The sequence below is a fragment of the Syngnathus scovelli genome, chromosome 4, assembly GCF_024217435.2.
Source record: "Syngnathus scovelli strain Florida chromosome 4, RoL_Ssco_1.2, whole genome shotgun sequence".
Taxonomy (NCBI): domain Eukaryota; kingdom Metazoa; phylum Chordata; class Actinopteri; order Syngnathiformes; family Syngnathidae; genus Syngnathus; species Syngnathus scovelli.
The window spans coordinates 5917548-5934162 of record NC_090850.1 but is presented as its reverse complement, the minus strand read 5'-3'; the positions used below and the strand labels follow the sequence as shown (position 1 = coordinate 5934162).

General features: G+C 41.8%; 1 protein-coding gene across 4 annotated transcripts in view; it reads right to left on the bottom strand.

The window, feature by feature from the left end:
- Positions 1-2076: 2076 nt before the first annotated feature.
- Positions 2077-16615, bottom strand: part of txlng (taxilin gamma) — a 120559-nt gene continuing 106020 nt past the window's right edge. For all 4 annotated transcript variants that reach the window (XM_049719164.1, XM_068650471.1, XM_049719166.1 and 1 more), the window contains 2 exons: positions 10390-10485; positions 2077-2855 (listed from right to left, as the gene is read on the bottom strand). In XM_049719164.1, the coding sequence (XP_049575121.1) occupies positions 2535-2855; positions 10390-10485 (417 nt within the window). In that variant the 3' untranslated portion in view covers positions 2077-2534. The remainder of the gene's footprint in view (positions 2856-10389; positions 10486-16615) is intronic.

Here is a 16615-nt window from a genome sequence, read left to right as displayed (position 1 = left end):
CCATGATTGAGTATAAAAGGAGCCTCCCCAAACATGCTCAGTCATTCACAAGCAAGGATGGGGCGCTGTTCACCACTTTGTCCACAACTGCGTGAGAAAATAGTTGAACAGTTTAAGAACAACATTTCTCAAAGCAAAATTGCAAGGAATTTAGGGATTTCAACATCTACATTAGTTCCCATGGCATGGGTGACTTACATTTCTGTGAAGGCAACATAAATGCTGAAAAGTACATACAGATTTTGGAGCAACATATGCTGCCATCCAAGCGACGTCTTTCTCATGGACGCCGGTGCTTATTTCAGCAAGATAATGCCAAGCCACATTCTGCATGTGTTACAACAGCGTGGCTTCGAAGTAAAAGAGTCCAGGTTCTCCCCTGGCCCACTTGCAGTCCAGACCTGTCTCCCATTGAAAATGTGTGGGGCATTATGAAGCGTACATTACGACAGGGAAGACCCTGGACTGTTGAACAACTGAAGCGGTTCATCAAGCAAGAATGGGAAAGAATTCCACATGAGAAGGTAAGAGAATTAGTCTCCTCTCTTCCAGATGTAACAAAGTGGTAAACATGCCCTTTCCCAATTTCTACTGCACGTGTTGCAGCCATGAAATTCGAAGTTATTTGAAAAATAAAATAAAGTTCGAGTTTGAGCATTACATATGTTGTTTTTGTCATGTATGCAATTGAATATAGGTTGAAAAGAATTTTCAAATCATTCTATTTTGTTTTTATTTACATTTTACACAATTTCCCAACTTTAACCGAATCCGGTTTGTAGAAGGTAAGTCCGTAGTCGTTGAAAGTCTCTGTGTTCAGTCTAGTACAATGTGTACGGGGGTGAATGTGCAGGTATTTGCAACTCGGGGCCTACCACACCGGTGAGTGTGGCAGAAGGCATCCAAAGTATCTTTGTCTCTTTTTCGATCCAACTGGGAAGGCTTGCCATCGATCCAAGCGGATTTATCTAGGGTGACCAGACGTCCTCTTTTCCCCGGGCATGTCCTACTTTTCAGCCCCAAAAATCTGTCCAGGGGGAATTTCAAAAACTGTCCAGGATTTTGTTAGACTCCTTCACATTGTCAATAGAATTGCCTTTCCGTCATTCCCTTTCACGCTATTCCAGGTTTCTCTGTAATTGTTCGCAAATAAGTCATGCCCTTCTCCTCAAATCTAGCCACCTTGCTGATTGTTTGTGTGTGTGTATGTGTGTGTATGTGTATGTGTGTGTGTGCATGAGGAGGAAGTAGGCGAGTGTTTGCCAGCGAGTGGAGACCAGATACAGAGTTTCAAAAATGCCAATATCAGTTTGTCAAGAAATACAATCGCGGACTGAGTCAAGGAGCTAGCAGGAAACCCGTCAACACAGCTGACCGAAGAGTCACGTAGTTACACGGCTTTTTCATTAGCTGTTGATGAAAGGACAGACAACACGGACACTGCACAGCTTTCCATTTTTATTAGCGGCGTGAAGTCGGACCTCTCTGTCACCAAAGAGCTCTTGGATGTCGCTGCCATGCATGGGACCACAACGGGATGGGATATTTATGAAGCGGTGGAGAAGTCAGTAAGTAAAACTGGATTGCCCTGGGAAAAATTGGTGGGATTATCTACAGACGGTGCACCGGCAATGCGTGGAGGAAAAACAGGCTTGGTTGGATTAGTGAAGGACAAAATGAAAAACAGTAACGGTCACACGCCTCTGATAGTTTATCATTGTATTATACACCAAGAAGCTTTGTGTGGAAAGGTGCTGGGGATGGATAATATAATGACCACAGTCATGAAAACGGTGAACTTCATTCGGGCACGTAGCCTGAATCACCGCCAGTTCCAGCTGTTCTTGTAGGAGATGGGATAGCCTTGCCCACTCTGTAACCACCTCAACAACTGAATAAGAACACACTTTTAATACTACAACTAAAATACATAATGGCAGTGTTTGCTAAGAGGCAATTTGTGCTAAGTCAATTAACAAAATGCTCCCTGTCAGCAGAATATAATGAATTTGACTAAATAGCAAAAATGTATCCTTCCTGCCAATAATTTGAATAATCACAACCAACAACAAAGAACACATTGATACCATTTAATATTTTCTGAAAAGAAACCTGGTCCCACCTTGATTAAGGTATGAAAATCATATTAAATATGTTGTGCCTAGTACAGATGGAAAATTACACTTAGTTTTTGAGCTCACAATCATATTTATATATTACAGATAAAATGTCCATCACTGAACTAATTTTAAATGATCAATAAGACTTCTAAAAAGAGAAAGAACATTTCCGCAAACTTTTTTCCTATGAAAATACTTCGGTAGAAAAAAAAGCACAAAGCAGTCAAACCATAATTATTAAACCCACTGCAAACATGGATTATACAGATTTCAAAGACAAAGTCAATGAAACAATCAAAACACTGTTTGTACACTATCGCACAAATACATATTGGTATATTGTTTGTTAAAGAACTGGAGATCTAAGTGTAGAATTTAGTAAAGGTACACATACACAGCAGACTAGTTGAAGTCTCAGTCCTGCAGCCTGGCTTTGGTTTCAAAAGGCTGGCTTGACAACAAAGCAGTAGTGCTTTCAAGAGACTCTGTGGAGGCCACCTCATGGGGTTGAGTTTTATTGATTTCCTTTGTCTCCAGCCTCTTCTCCCAGGCCAGTTTCTCATCCTCTTCTTCACCTTCATCCCCTGGTAGATCTGGTGGCTCACATCCCTGCTCCTGAAGGAGGCTCAACTCGTTGTTGAGGTCATTCCTCTCCTTCTGCAGAGCTCTACAAAGCCTCTCCAGAAGCTCCAACTTACCCTGCAGAGCCTTGAAGTGGCCGTCTTGCAGAGTTTTCTACAACAGAATGGAAAGATTTCATGCTGGGTTTAGAGGAAAAAAGGAAGGATGTCTGCCCTTAAAAAGGGTCAAAAAGCAATGCAGTTTTACAGTCGTACAAAAACATTGTCCCCTTCCTGATTTCTTATTGATTTGCATGTTAGTCAATAATAAAGTAAAGTTAAATATTAGTCAACACAAGTTAACACAAACTTCAGGTTTTAAGAAAAGGTTTTTACTATTTAAGGAGAAAAACATAGATCGCACCCCTATAAGCCGCTACTTTTTGCACAAGCTTTAAACTCGGCTTATATCTATGGATTTTTCATGATTTTTATGATATTGTAAGATGATTTGTTTTGGTAATACAGGTAATAGAAATGAAGACCTTGTATTTAAAACACCTGTGGCTTACAGTTTATGAACATAACAGGATTTTCCTCTAATTTTAGCTGATGCGGCTTATATTCAGGTACAAAAACTAGCCACCCTCAGATGGAAACTAGTTGGACAAACCTCAGGAGCAATAACAGCAATTGTTAGAAAAATTGTATATATATTTTATCATGCGTTCTCTAATGAGTACTTATTCATAATGTTACTGCTCAGTATGCTTGCTGCTTTGCCTTGGTTATTCTTATCTTGTGCAACAGAACAGAAGGATTACGGCTGGGTCAGGGGCGAGATGATGGTTGTGTCAAACAAGATACTGCTGACATCTTAGCAGAAAAATGACAACCACCAGAACAGATCGTGAAAATAACACGTCAAACGATGCGTCATGAACCTTCTGATCTTCCTTAAAGAACGTCACTTTTTCTTTTTATCTCTCGGAATCCAAGAAAGTTATTGATTGCTTAAACTGTTTTGCTGATATAGCCATATCTGCACGCAACACTTTGTGCATTACTTTTGTTTCTTTTCTTATGAGACGAAGCCCACAATCTTCTTCCCCTCACCCTTAGGGGCTAATCGTCTCACACTGTGGGTAGGGCGTTCCAAATAAAAAGAGCGAGAGTGTAAACAGATATTTAGTGTAGTGAGATTGTAGAAAGCAGTCTGAACGCACTCCTCGCGCGAAAAACTCAATATTCTGCCTCACTTGTGTTTGTCTGCTGATCCCTTTCTTTTATACAGATATTCAGTTAGTACTTTGAACCTGACAACAATCAAGCCTTTTCTAACTGGCAAAGAGTCTTTTACATCTCTGGAGGTATTATGGTCTACTCTTCCTTGCTTCTACTTCTTTAGCAACACTGGAGGGTTTTGCGCATCTTTTAAAAGCAGCGACGTGACAGGAGTTCTATTAAACTCCAAAGTTTGATTGGAAATGCCACTTGAAAATGGCACAATGCAGTAAGAAATTTGAAAATTAAATGAAGTGTTCCAAGAAATTGAGCTTTTTGACCGGAGGAAAATGGCCGAAACTATAGTAAAAAAAGCGCCTTTACATGATTTATTGCTATTTTTCTTCTTTGCATTTTGGGGTACCTAAACGTATATTGTCAAACAATAATAATAAAATGGCTATGTAGCGCCAATGACATGGGAAAAATGAAAGCCAAACCCAGTACGTTTGACCTTGGCATATGAAAATTGGCAGGCATGAGTAACAGCCTGAGATGTACAATAGTCCATTGCAGCCAAAGACTAAAATAAAGACAAAGTGAACTATAAATATTAGAATGTCCAATTTTGGCCAATATTTGCACATTTACTTAGGCCTTAAGTTTGCTTCCTTGCCTTTTCATTCAATTGACTTCAAACTTGGGTGTATCATCTCAATACATGAGACAATCCATCCATCATCTACCGTTTATGCGGAGTCTCGTTGCAGGGGCAGCAGCTTCAGCAAGGCAGCACAGACTTCTCTCTACAAGTCCACTTTGCCCGGCTCATCTCTAGAATTGTCCCCAGGGCCTCCTTTCTGGAGGGATCTGCCCGGAACAACTCAGAGTCATCCAGGAGGCATCCTAATAAGATGCTCGAAGCAACTCACCTGACTCCTCTCAACGTGGAGGAGCAGTGGATTGACTGACTCCCTCCCAGAACACATATAGACTGGTTGGGCGAACTCCCGTGTGGAATGAAAAAGTACCCTGCAGCGTAGCGTTAGTCCACTGTTTCATGGCCGAGCCGAAAACCACATTGCAGCTCTTGAATCTGAGATTCGACCTCTCAACGGACTCTCCTCTCCAGCACCCCTGATTACACCTTACCAGGGAGGTTGAGGGATGGGTTCCTGATCCCTCTGTAGTTGTAATGGTCACGGTTCTCTTTGAGTCCAGAGCAGCCATGGGCAAACTACGGCCCGCGGGCCACATCCGGCCCACGGGGCCGTTTAATCTGGCCCGTCAACCCTGAATAAATTGTATTATTAAAATTTTTTTGGGTCATTTTGCCTGCAATGACTGCATTTCCCCAGTAGATGGGGAACCGCCCGCCTGCGCAATTACTACCGGAAGCCATGTCAGAAAGCTCGGTGCACACTCACAAGTGCGTGTACGTACTCAGTAGTACGGATACGGCGCACTTGCGCTCTATTTCTATCAGTGCCAAATTTAGAGTGTGGGCTGTGACGTCAGCATTCTTGTAATTCGCGCGCTGAGCTTTCAGATACAGTTTTACGCTAAAGCCATCCACAAACCTTCCCCTGGAACCCTTCCATTAAAATGAGTGGCCCAAGGAAAAGCAAGGTGTACACTGAGTGCCGAGTTTTTAAAAAAGAGTGGACAGTTTGGTTCGACCTATGCGACGTGATGTTCAGCCACATGAACATCAACATGAACCCGTCACACATCTAGATAAATGAACCAACACCTCGGATCTCTCCTAAGAATTGCCACAACAAATTTTATTCCAGACTGACGCTCTAGCAAAAAAAGGGAGACCAACAACACTGTTCCAACTGAAAATGAAGGGGAGGTTCTCAAGTTTGTTGTAAAAAAAATGCATTTTGAATATAATTTGTACAGATAGCAGGGATTGAAACTGGCGACCATTCTCGCAGGATGTTCAAGGCAAAGCTCTGCTCTGATTTTCAGATACCCCTCACCGCGTTGCCGTTTTGATTACCGTATTTATTCAAATTATCCCCCAAGGCGATAATTAGACAAGGTTTATGTTCAACAGGTGGGCGATTAATAGAGAACACTTTTTGTCCGATCGCCAAGGGGCATTGAAATGGGCGATATGCATATTTTCCTTATGTAGTATGCAATACCTGCATCTCACTGGTTCTTAACACTAGAACAGTGGCTGTTTTCATCTACCTCTAACAGCGGGGTGCGTCAATTGATGCTCCATCGATGGACGCGTTACCATCGCACGTCACATGTTGCGCACGTCATGTTATCGCGATCGTCTTGTTTGAGCGCACAACCCGATAACGTAATTGTGTGAGGATATTGTAGCGGAATGACTAATGTTATTGTGTCATAGTTTATGGAGAAAAACAATTTAAAAGGGACATTCGACGTGCTGTCAAATTGGTCGTATTTAAACTTGCACAATGACGTCGGCATGCGGTCGCGAAGGAAAATGTAAGTTTTGGGGGGAATTTTTAGCAGCATGGGCGATAATTAGAGGTATCAATGTGTTATTTATGTCATTGCTAACACACACTGGGCAGTTATTAGAATATGGGCGATAATTAGAATAAATACGGTACTTTGTTTGGATGTATTCTTTCACCGATTCTTCAAGATGATATATTTGGTCAGAATGTTTGCTGTTTGATGTGATTTCGCCTCATAAGATAAACATCTTTCATTAATCTGACCAGCAGGCACTGAAGTGATGGAAACTGTTATTCATACTAACAGTGTCATATTTTATGAGAATCACTGATAGCAGTTTTTTGGTGATTTTTTTAATGCTGTTAATAAATGCATTTGTTTTCAAAAGGCTCTTTTTTTATATCTATGCTTTACTAGCTACTAAAGGCCAAAATCTTTTTTGCAATGACCTTTACATGTCGTTTATATTACTTCACACAAACACTATATCCATCCGCTCCTGGTTCGGCTCCCCTGTCCAAATTTAGAACCCAATTCGGCCCAGAAGTCAAAAAGTTTGCCCACCCCTGGTCTAGAGCCACTGTCCCCGATGTCCATACGATGTTCAAGGATGAGAATGGCAAATGTGAAAAAGCACGGAAAAGCGGGGGGATTATATGTATATATAGTGTATATATACATATATATATATATAATGTGTGTATATATATAATATATATGTATATATACACTACCGTTCAAAAGTTTGGGGTCACCCAAACAATTTTGTTTTCCATGAAAAGTCACACTTATTCACCACCAAACGTTGTGAAATGAATAGAAAGTAGAGTGAAGACATTGACAAGGTTAGAAATAATGATTTGTATTTGAAATAAGATTTTTTTTACGTCAAATTTTGCTTTTGTCAAAGAATCCTCCATTTGCAGCAATTACGGCATTGCAGACCTTTGGCATTCTAGCTGTTAATTTGTTGAGGTAATCTGGAGAAATTGCATCCCACGCTTCCAGAAGCAGCTCCCACAAGTTGGATTGGTTGGATGGGCACTTCTTGCGTACCATACGGTCAAGCTGCTCCCACAACAGCTCAATGGGGTTCAGATCTGGTGACTGCGCTGGCCACTCCATTACCAATAGAATACCAGCTGCCTGCTTCTGCTCTAAATAGTTCTCGCACAATTTGGAGGTGTGTTTTGGGTCATTGTCCTGTTGTAGGATGAAATTGGCTCCAATCAAATGCTGTCCACTGGCTATGGCATGGCGTTGCAAAATGGAGTGATAGCCTTCCTGATTCAGAATCCCTTTTACCCTGTACAAATCTCCCACCTTACCAGCACCAAAGCAACCCCAGACCATCACATTACCTCCTCCATGCTTAACAGATGGCGTCATATATATACATATCATTGAAGATTTGTTCTTTAACGAAATCACGACAATAGCCTAACATTAGCTTACATGAACAACATGTTACTTTCTAAACCCACATGCTTGTAAAATTAAAAATGTAGCTTTGTGTTTTTTTGTTTTAATGTGCTCCTTTAAGGTTCCTAGCGCCGCGACCACCATAGCTGACACAAAACCTAAACATGCCATCGCAGCGGGCGGGGGAATGCTCGCAAGTCGCCGAGGCTAATGTTGCCTCGCCAGCTGGCCGGCCGCTCCACTCATATATTAAAAAATCTATTTTCTCAACGGATTTACACGATTCATGAAAATGATACTTTCGACGCAAAAAAACACGGAAATCCGCGGATCTACAGAAAATTCTCATCCCTGGATGTTGTAGAGGTGTGTGAACCAGTATAGTCCCACAACATCCATATCCTTTAGGAACTCAATGTGAATCTCATCTGAGATCTTTCATATCCACCTCAGTTAGGACTGGTACCAGAGCCCAATCTGTGTGTGGAGGTGAGCCCGACAATATTTTGTTGGAGCCTCTCTGCCTCACACACTCGAGTGGGCTCCTTTCCTGCCAGAGAAGTTACATTCCATGTCCCTAGAGCTAGTTTCTATAGCCAGGGGATGCTTTAATCACATACCAAAAACACCATTTTAATTTTAGGAGACATAAGCCCCATTTTGTCAAAACACACACAGGCATGCAGATACAAAGATTGACACACTCGTGCACATGCGCACGCACACAGACACACACTGTTAGAAATGTATCGTATGGGAGGCGAGGGCAACCCAGTTCCCCTTCGTGTCGTATCAACCATTACCAATTCCCGACGTCCAACTTCATCAACTTCGTTTTCTTCTAAGGGAAAAATGTCCACTGAGACACAAACCAACCTTATACCAGGTTAGCTAAATTTTATCCGGTTATATTAATTCTGCGTTCAGGAAAAAGGCATAGTATACGGCGCCAGGTGTTCTCCCCCACGATATGGAAGAACCGCGCCCCATAAAACAAATCACGCATTTTCATACACTTGATTTTGTAACAAGAGTTTGGAACTATTGGTCTCCATTTTTGGGTACATTAAAGCCAATTCTTCCCTTAAGACAGCCTACTACGTACATCTCGTCCAATCCAGCTGTTTGACTTTTGCTGGTGCCAATTTGTAAACAGTCTCATTTCTTCATCTCCTAGGTCATGGTGAACTCTCCTGTCAGGCCATGAATTTAATACAATATTAATGCTGGCTATTATTTTTTCTTTCCTTATTATTTTCCATGCCAAAGTTCTCTTTCCTACATTACCATTCTCCATGATTCAGAATAACACATTTATCACTTTAAAAACACCATGCAACCATGAGCAACATATTTTTTGCTGGTGTCTAAGGATTACACATGCCAAGCGTATATGCATACTTCTGAATATTTAGAAGTTAAACTGATCACTAATCACAGAGCTGCCTGATCTGGCGTCTGTGGCAAAACAGCGGGTGTTGGCCAGGCCGCTGCCATTCAAAGACAACCCTGTCCACCAACTGTACAGCACCATCGCTGGGCGGAAGAATAGCTTCAGTGACAGGCTGTTGACACCGTCTTGCTGCAAGGAAAGGCTGAGGGGTTCATTTCTTCTTTTATCTTCTTTTACTCCCAGAGTAGCCAGAAATACAGACGTATTCTTTGTAACATAAGACTTATCTTACAGCAGAATGCACGGGTCTTGATTTGAACCATGGCAGAAAATGCTCTTTGAGAAACTCCATACATTATGGATGCATTTTTTACACTGTCATGGATCATTAATCTCTTTCCCCATCATTTTAACACAAAACATATTTCCACCACCTCCTTGTTGGTGCCGTAGCCTTGTTTGCATGGAGTGACCGTCAACCAACCATCCACGACTCCATCCATCTGGACCATCCAAGGTTACCGGGCATTCATCAGTGAACAAAACAGTTTTCATGTATTGTTTGACCCACAGGAGCCATTTATGCTTGTGTGCAATAGATAGAAGGGGTCGAAAGGATAGCTTACGCACAGCTGCAAACCTCTGGAGGACCCTGCATCTTGTTGTTCGGGGCACACTGGACACACCAGCAGCTTCAAAAACATGTCTGCTACTACGACAAGGCATTTTTGCAGCTGCTCTTTTAATCAGTGTGATTGCCTGTTGGAAAGAGACCTCGATTTTCCCTTATCAGCACGCACGTGTGTGCTCTGAATCAGCTACATACTTCTTGATTGCGCGATGATCGCACTGAAGTCTCTTGGCAAATTTGATTGTTGTCGTGCCTTGACCCAAACACTCAAATATTTGTCTGTTTTCAGCAGCCGTCAGGTGCTTTTTTTTTTTTTTTGCCCATTTTGGTTGACAATGGTAGGTAATGTGGGACAACTTTCTTAAGTAGTTTTCCCTTTAATTAGACTTACCTGCCAAACTAATTAGCAGAGGTGTCTGCAATTGGTTTCAGTGATTCAAAGAGCCCTGACACATCATGTATAAGTTTAGCTGACAAACAAAAAATGCCCTACCTTAGCACTCCTAAACACTTCATGCATAATAATTTGGAACGCGGTGTATATGAACTTTAGCTAATCAGACATTTTTGAAACCACATTTACAATACCTCTTCTGCCATCCGCAGCAAAGTCTGGTTGTTGCTCTCCCATTTAGTTCGCCACTGTGTTGTTTCTTTCTCCAGTTTCTTAAGTTTCTTCGTCATCTGAAAAGTGAATAGTGTTAGTCCCTCCGCACAGCGCCTAATGTGGCCAAACCCGACTGGAATGCCATCCATTGAAATATTTACCAATATGCAAATTCAATTAACCTAACAATATAATAGTCCGTGACAGAAAATATTTTACTTATCCATGTCGTAGAACCAAAGACTTATGACCTGACTTTAAATTCATCAGTTGGTTTTAGAAATAACTAAAACCTGAAACTCTTCCGAATGAGGTGTGATGTATGGAAATAAATTTGCTTCACTACAGAAATAATGGTCTAATGCAGTGGTTCTTAACCTGGGTTCGATCGAACGCTAGGGGTTCGGTAAGTCGGCTTCAGGGGTTTGGCAGAGCTGGTATGTCTTGCCCCGACCCCGCCTGCCCCGCATCCGCGGATGGCCGAACACCTTAATGTCGTGTAAATTCGCGATAACGCATATCTGAACTGGTCTTGCAAAGGCAACAGCAGAAGTCACACCGATTTGCTGGTATGTCATCCCTTTTATGTCACAAAGTAGTGCTTCTCAATCATTTTCTGTGATGTCCCCCCAAGGGAGAAGAAAACATTTCACGCCCCCCCATGTTATTAACATTAAAGAAAAAAGAAAAAAGAAATAAAAAAGAAAGATCAACTTACAATAAAGAATAACTATTAATAACATTGTTTTTTAATCTGTAACAGAATAGATTCAAAGTGCATCACTTTGCCGGAAATAAAAAATAAATTACAATTATTCAAACTAACGTATTTTTCTGACTATAAGTCGCGTTTCTTTTCATAGTTTGGGTGGGGGGGCGACTTACACTGAGGAGCGACTTATGTGAATTTTTTCACAAATTTTCAAAATTCAAAAAAAAAACAAACAAAAAAAACGCGATAAACGAACCACGATGTAGCAAGGGATCATTGTAATTTAAATTTCAAGTGACGTCAGCGGCGCGGTGGTTGTTTACATAAAGGACAAAGATTCGATCACGGGATGACGAAGAGCCCCACGTACTACCGGCATCATTAGCGGCTGTGTTTGTTAGTGACACGGAGGACGAAGAGTTTGAAGGATTTAATGATTTGGAGTGACACAGAAGGTTTGAAAAACTATTATGGCTTTTACGCACGCTCGGTCCTACTCTACGAAGCTCTCTTTCACCTCCGTGGATGGAAGTCGGGGGCCGGCGCTTGGCCGGGTGGCTGTCCGGGGACGGTGGATGGGGCTCGGACATGGCTTTTACGCATGGACTGCGTTGGTGTTGGACTTTATTGAATAAATTTTCCCCAAAACGCGACTTGTACTCCGGAGCGACTTAAATATGTAGTTTTTCACGTTATTGTGCATTTTATGGCTAATGCAACCTATATTCCGGAGCGACTTTTAGTCCGAAAAATACGGTATAAACATTGTTGACCAACTGCCATTTTATGCTGAAAAAAAAATACAATAAAATAATAATAAACATAAATAATATAAATTAAATAACAGCAATAAATAATATTCAGTTCGAAGTAATCAGCAACATTAACTCAGGAGCACAATATATAAAACATTTTAACCTACAAAACAAAAATGAATTAACTTGTGCTGTTTCTTTTAATCAAAATGAAGCAACATGATGGAGACCATATCAGCGGCTGCAGGTAGTATCAGCTCTACTGCAATGGTGTGGGTTTTTTTTGCACAGCAATTTGGTACGTTACTTTACATGATGCTTACAGTGCTTGCTGATTGTCTGAAGTAGCATTCACAAAGTGGGATGCTTACAGTGCTTGCTGATTGACTGAAGTAGCATTCATAAAGTGGGATGATTGTTCACAATTTTCAGCCCGTTTTCGCTGAAAAACCTCAAGCATCTTATCAGCATGATTGGGGTGCAATGACTTTATAAGTGCCGCCTTAATTTATTTGGCTTCATACTGTCTGCTGCCAACATTGTAAGGCACAGTGTAAACACACCGGTCTTTCCTCGTGTCCCATCGTAGTCACACTGAAGCCGAGCACTACGTACGCTTCGTCATATTTCCTTGTCTTAGCTTTCGTGTGACTCTCAATTCTCTTATCTCCGTCTCTCTCCGCCGTTCTTTTCAACCCTGTTAAATACTTTTCCATGGTGTCCCACTGCACTTTTTATCGCCTGCTGTGTGCGTATGTTCCATGCGCTCTACACCGTAGAGCGAATACTCCTTGCGCACACTCTTCCAGTGATACCGCCACTCCCACCTACTGCAGTGGATGTCTAATTACTCTTTAATCTAGTACAGCCAAAACAAAAGCATGTTCCCTGGTGTCACACGCGCCCCCCCTGGGTATCGCACTATTTGAGAAGGACTGTGTTTGTCATTTCAAAAGTGTAATTATGAAGTAGGCTAATACGTCTAATTTTTATTCTGGATCAAAACCTGCAGTTACCACCTGCATAGGTGCTGTGCAGGTGATGGAGAAGACCATGACCCACATTGTCAAGGGCAAGGGAGACCCCGAGTGCCAGCAGCTGGTGCTCAGTGAGAGCGAGCTCCAGTTTGGCCAGAACAAGGGTCAAAACTTCAAATAGCTCCTGGAGAACAATGTGGGCTATGCGTGCATGGTCATGACCTCCCACCAAAAAGAGCGGGATGGCAGTGTCGCAGTCGAGCCTGGCTGCCAATAAAGACACACTGTCCAAGTACGCTCAATTGTTTCCGTAAATGACTGCAATGATGCAGCACCGATTGATTCAAATGGGAACACCAATAGTCAGGGAACTCGATGAGCGAGTGGTAGGGATGGAGGTATTCACCAAAACAAACGGTAGGGTGGCTATACGAATCTTCCAACGAGCAGTGTCAAGATTTATTTGAATTTGTTGAGCATGTGAAGTTGAAAATTACTCGTTGGTTGACTTATGGATTTTTTATTGATGGTTAGTGTGTGCAGGTATGTGGACCAGATGCAGCGGGGACAGGTGAGCCTGCCAGCGTCGTTCATGTACACTCTGAATGCCTGCTTTGTTGGGAGTGACAATGAGGCTAAGTGTAAGCTGTCTCATGCAGGTAAACAACCCGACCCCAACGTGAGGCTAAATGATCCCAGATAGTTTCCAAGTGCTCATTTTCATGTGTTAACAGGCACAAGTGAGCAGCCGTCAGCGTCATCTGAGCCATCTGACGACATGCTCTCTGAGGCTGCCATCGAGTTGGAGTTGCAGTGTGTCTTTAATGTGTCAGTATGAAAAAGCAAGTGGCAAAGAAATTAAAACCAACAGTGACTTAACTTCAATTGTCTAGCCAGTGTTGCAGGCTTCCACTTCCTCTCAAATGCTCCTGCTCGTCAAGATGCCCCTATGATGATGTGGGTTGTCATGTAACATGGGGGGTAGAGATGGTGCAAATGGTAGAATATGGATTGTTCACAGGAATAAATTGGCAGAGCTGAAATTCCAAATTTGTCCAAAAGATGGCGCTAGACCAAAACATGAGACCAAAAAAGGGGCCAGAATAAGCTAAGCAAGTTAAAATAGAAATAAAACAGGAACACGGTGTCAGAGTGTGAGTCACGCATGGACGCACAAATGTGAGTTTTATTTTTTTGATTTCTTTGCTTGGCTAAAAATGTATTCTGTAACCGCTTAAAGCAATATTATTAGTCAATTCGATCAAGAGACCCGTCACTATGAGAATAGTGGCGTGACAAATTGTTTGGAGAAGCACAAATGTGATTTTTATTTTTTGATTTCTTTGCTTGGCTAAAAATGTATTCTGTAACCGCTTAAAGCAATATTATTAGTCAATTCGATCAAGAGACCCGTCACTATGAGAATAGTGGCGTGACATAAATTGTTTGGAGAAGCACAAATGTGATTTTTATTTTTTGATTTCTTTGCTTGGCTAAAAATGTATTCTGTAACCGCTGAACGCAATATTATTAGTCAATTCAGTCAAGAGACCCGTCACTATGAGAATAGTGGCGTGACAAATTGTTTAAAGAAATAGGTCAAAGGTTTGGATTTTTATTTCAGAGTTAATTGAAGCGTAACTTTAAAAAGTTATTTTCATGGAACAGGAAGAGAAGAAAAGGGGAAGTGAAAGGTTTTACCAGGGGCTAGCTGTGCATTTGGTGGAAAGTAATGCGTGGTCAGGGCGGAAACAGCTGCTGAAGGCGACAGATGTCCAAGCGTGGGAAAAAAAACTGGGCACTCATACCCTATAGTAGGCGTGGGAAAACTGACCAGTTTATTCTATAGGCGTGAGAAAACTGGGCAGTCTTACCCTAAAGGGAAGGTATAGAAGAAAGAAAGGGGGGGGGGGACAGAAAAGTCTATAAAAAGTCCTGCAGGGGCAGCTTCAGGGCTTTTTCCCCCAAAAAGCGCTCATACGTGAAGGAGCCCGAAGGAGTTTCAAGATTTTTTCCAGAGTCCCGAGATCTTTGTGTGAGACGCAGGATCGCTGGTCTGAAATTAACTTGGATTTACTCCAAAAAATTGGACTGGACAATTTTACAGGAGAAATAGGTGAGAGAAAACTCCTTTTATGTATTTTAGCGAGAGTGGGGAATAGTCATCGGGCCGCCGGCTCCCTCAAGGCCAGCCTGTTTCTCTAATTTGGATTTTAGAAGTAAGATCGAATTGATCACTCGACTTTGCTTCCACCAAAAATAGCACGCTGCTGGTATCTACCTTTTCCCTCTTTCATGAACTGTGTTTTGCAATCGAATTGTTCTGGGATTGAATGATTTTATTAACACGGGTATCAGTGAGTGAACTTGTTCGGTTTCTGGAGTAATTGAGATTTGTAATTCTATTCCATGTTTCTTCAATAAATGTGTTTTGTATATTACTTCATTGTGCGCGAATTTGTACTGAATATGCAACCGATGGTCTGGGGTTGATTTGACGATTTGATTAATGTGCGGGGGGTTATTATGGTATAACATAGGACCGTAACAAATAAAAGTAACATCAGACAACTTTAGAGAATTAAATAACTTCCGTAGTTATTTGAGCCACGAGTGAATTTCGATCCGTTCGAAAGTTTGCTTCGTCTGAATAAATTAACGGAAGTGTTTAAATCGGATTATTGGTTTGGTGTAGAACGGAAAGTAATTTAAATATTTGAAGGGCGCAGGCCCGTTTCCCCTTTTGACGGGCCGCGTAAAAAGTAACTCCGAACAAGTTAGAGAATTAGATAACTTTTGTAGATATTTAAGGGAAGAGTGAATTTCGTTAAAAGTGAATTCGTTTGAAAATTTACTTCTTCTAAATAAAATAACGACGATGGTTAAAATAGATTATTAGAGTTGGTGGAGGATAAAAGTATTTCGATTGTCCGTCGGGCGCGGCCCAGTTCCTAAATTTGTCGGGCCGCGTCAAAAGTTAAACGGGACACGATCGAAAAATAGACTTGCCTTCCAAATTAATTACTAGGCAAATCTAAATAGAGCACGACATTTTTATTCGGTTTAAGAAAGTTGTTACTCTTTTTAAAGCAATCAAGTGGGGTGAAACACTCCGACGGTTAAGTGCTAGATCTACGTATAAGAAGTTAGAATTAATAATATAAAGTGCATTAATTTTCTTCTTAAATGCTATTGTCACACTTTTATTAATTCGATTCTCTTTCGAATAAAGAAGTTGGTCGGCTCGCTGCATGAGCGACCAAGTGGAACGGACCCATATCAACATTTACTTCGGCAAAACTAGTGCTTGGGTGCGCTATACAAACGAATCCCTGAGGTCTTAACAAAGACATCTAAAAATATCCGTAACATAATAAGAACTTCAAACATTAGCGGGGAGCCATCAATACGATGCGGTCACTTCGAAGTCTTGCCTCGAATTGAGTTACTCGGCTCGAGCTTCGGGTGACTTGAGAGGGATTGGCATCGTACAGAAATTAGGTTGACTCCGGTGGAGTTAATTTAACTCGGGTGGTTAGATTACGGACGCATCTCCGAACCCGGCTAAGACAAACCCGTTACCGGGAAGCCGGGGGCACCTTATTGGAAGAGGTGCGTTTGGCAGGGTTCATGGTGACACGGTGCCTGACCGACCGCTGCCCAAACCTCTCAAAGGGCGAACTGAGCACGCTGCCAGAGAGCGAGCATGACTGGGCGGGCCGAGCACTTTTTGAGAGGCGGCCGGGGGGAAAAGCTGTCATCA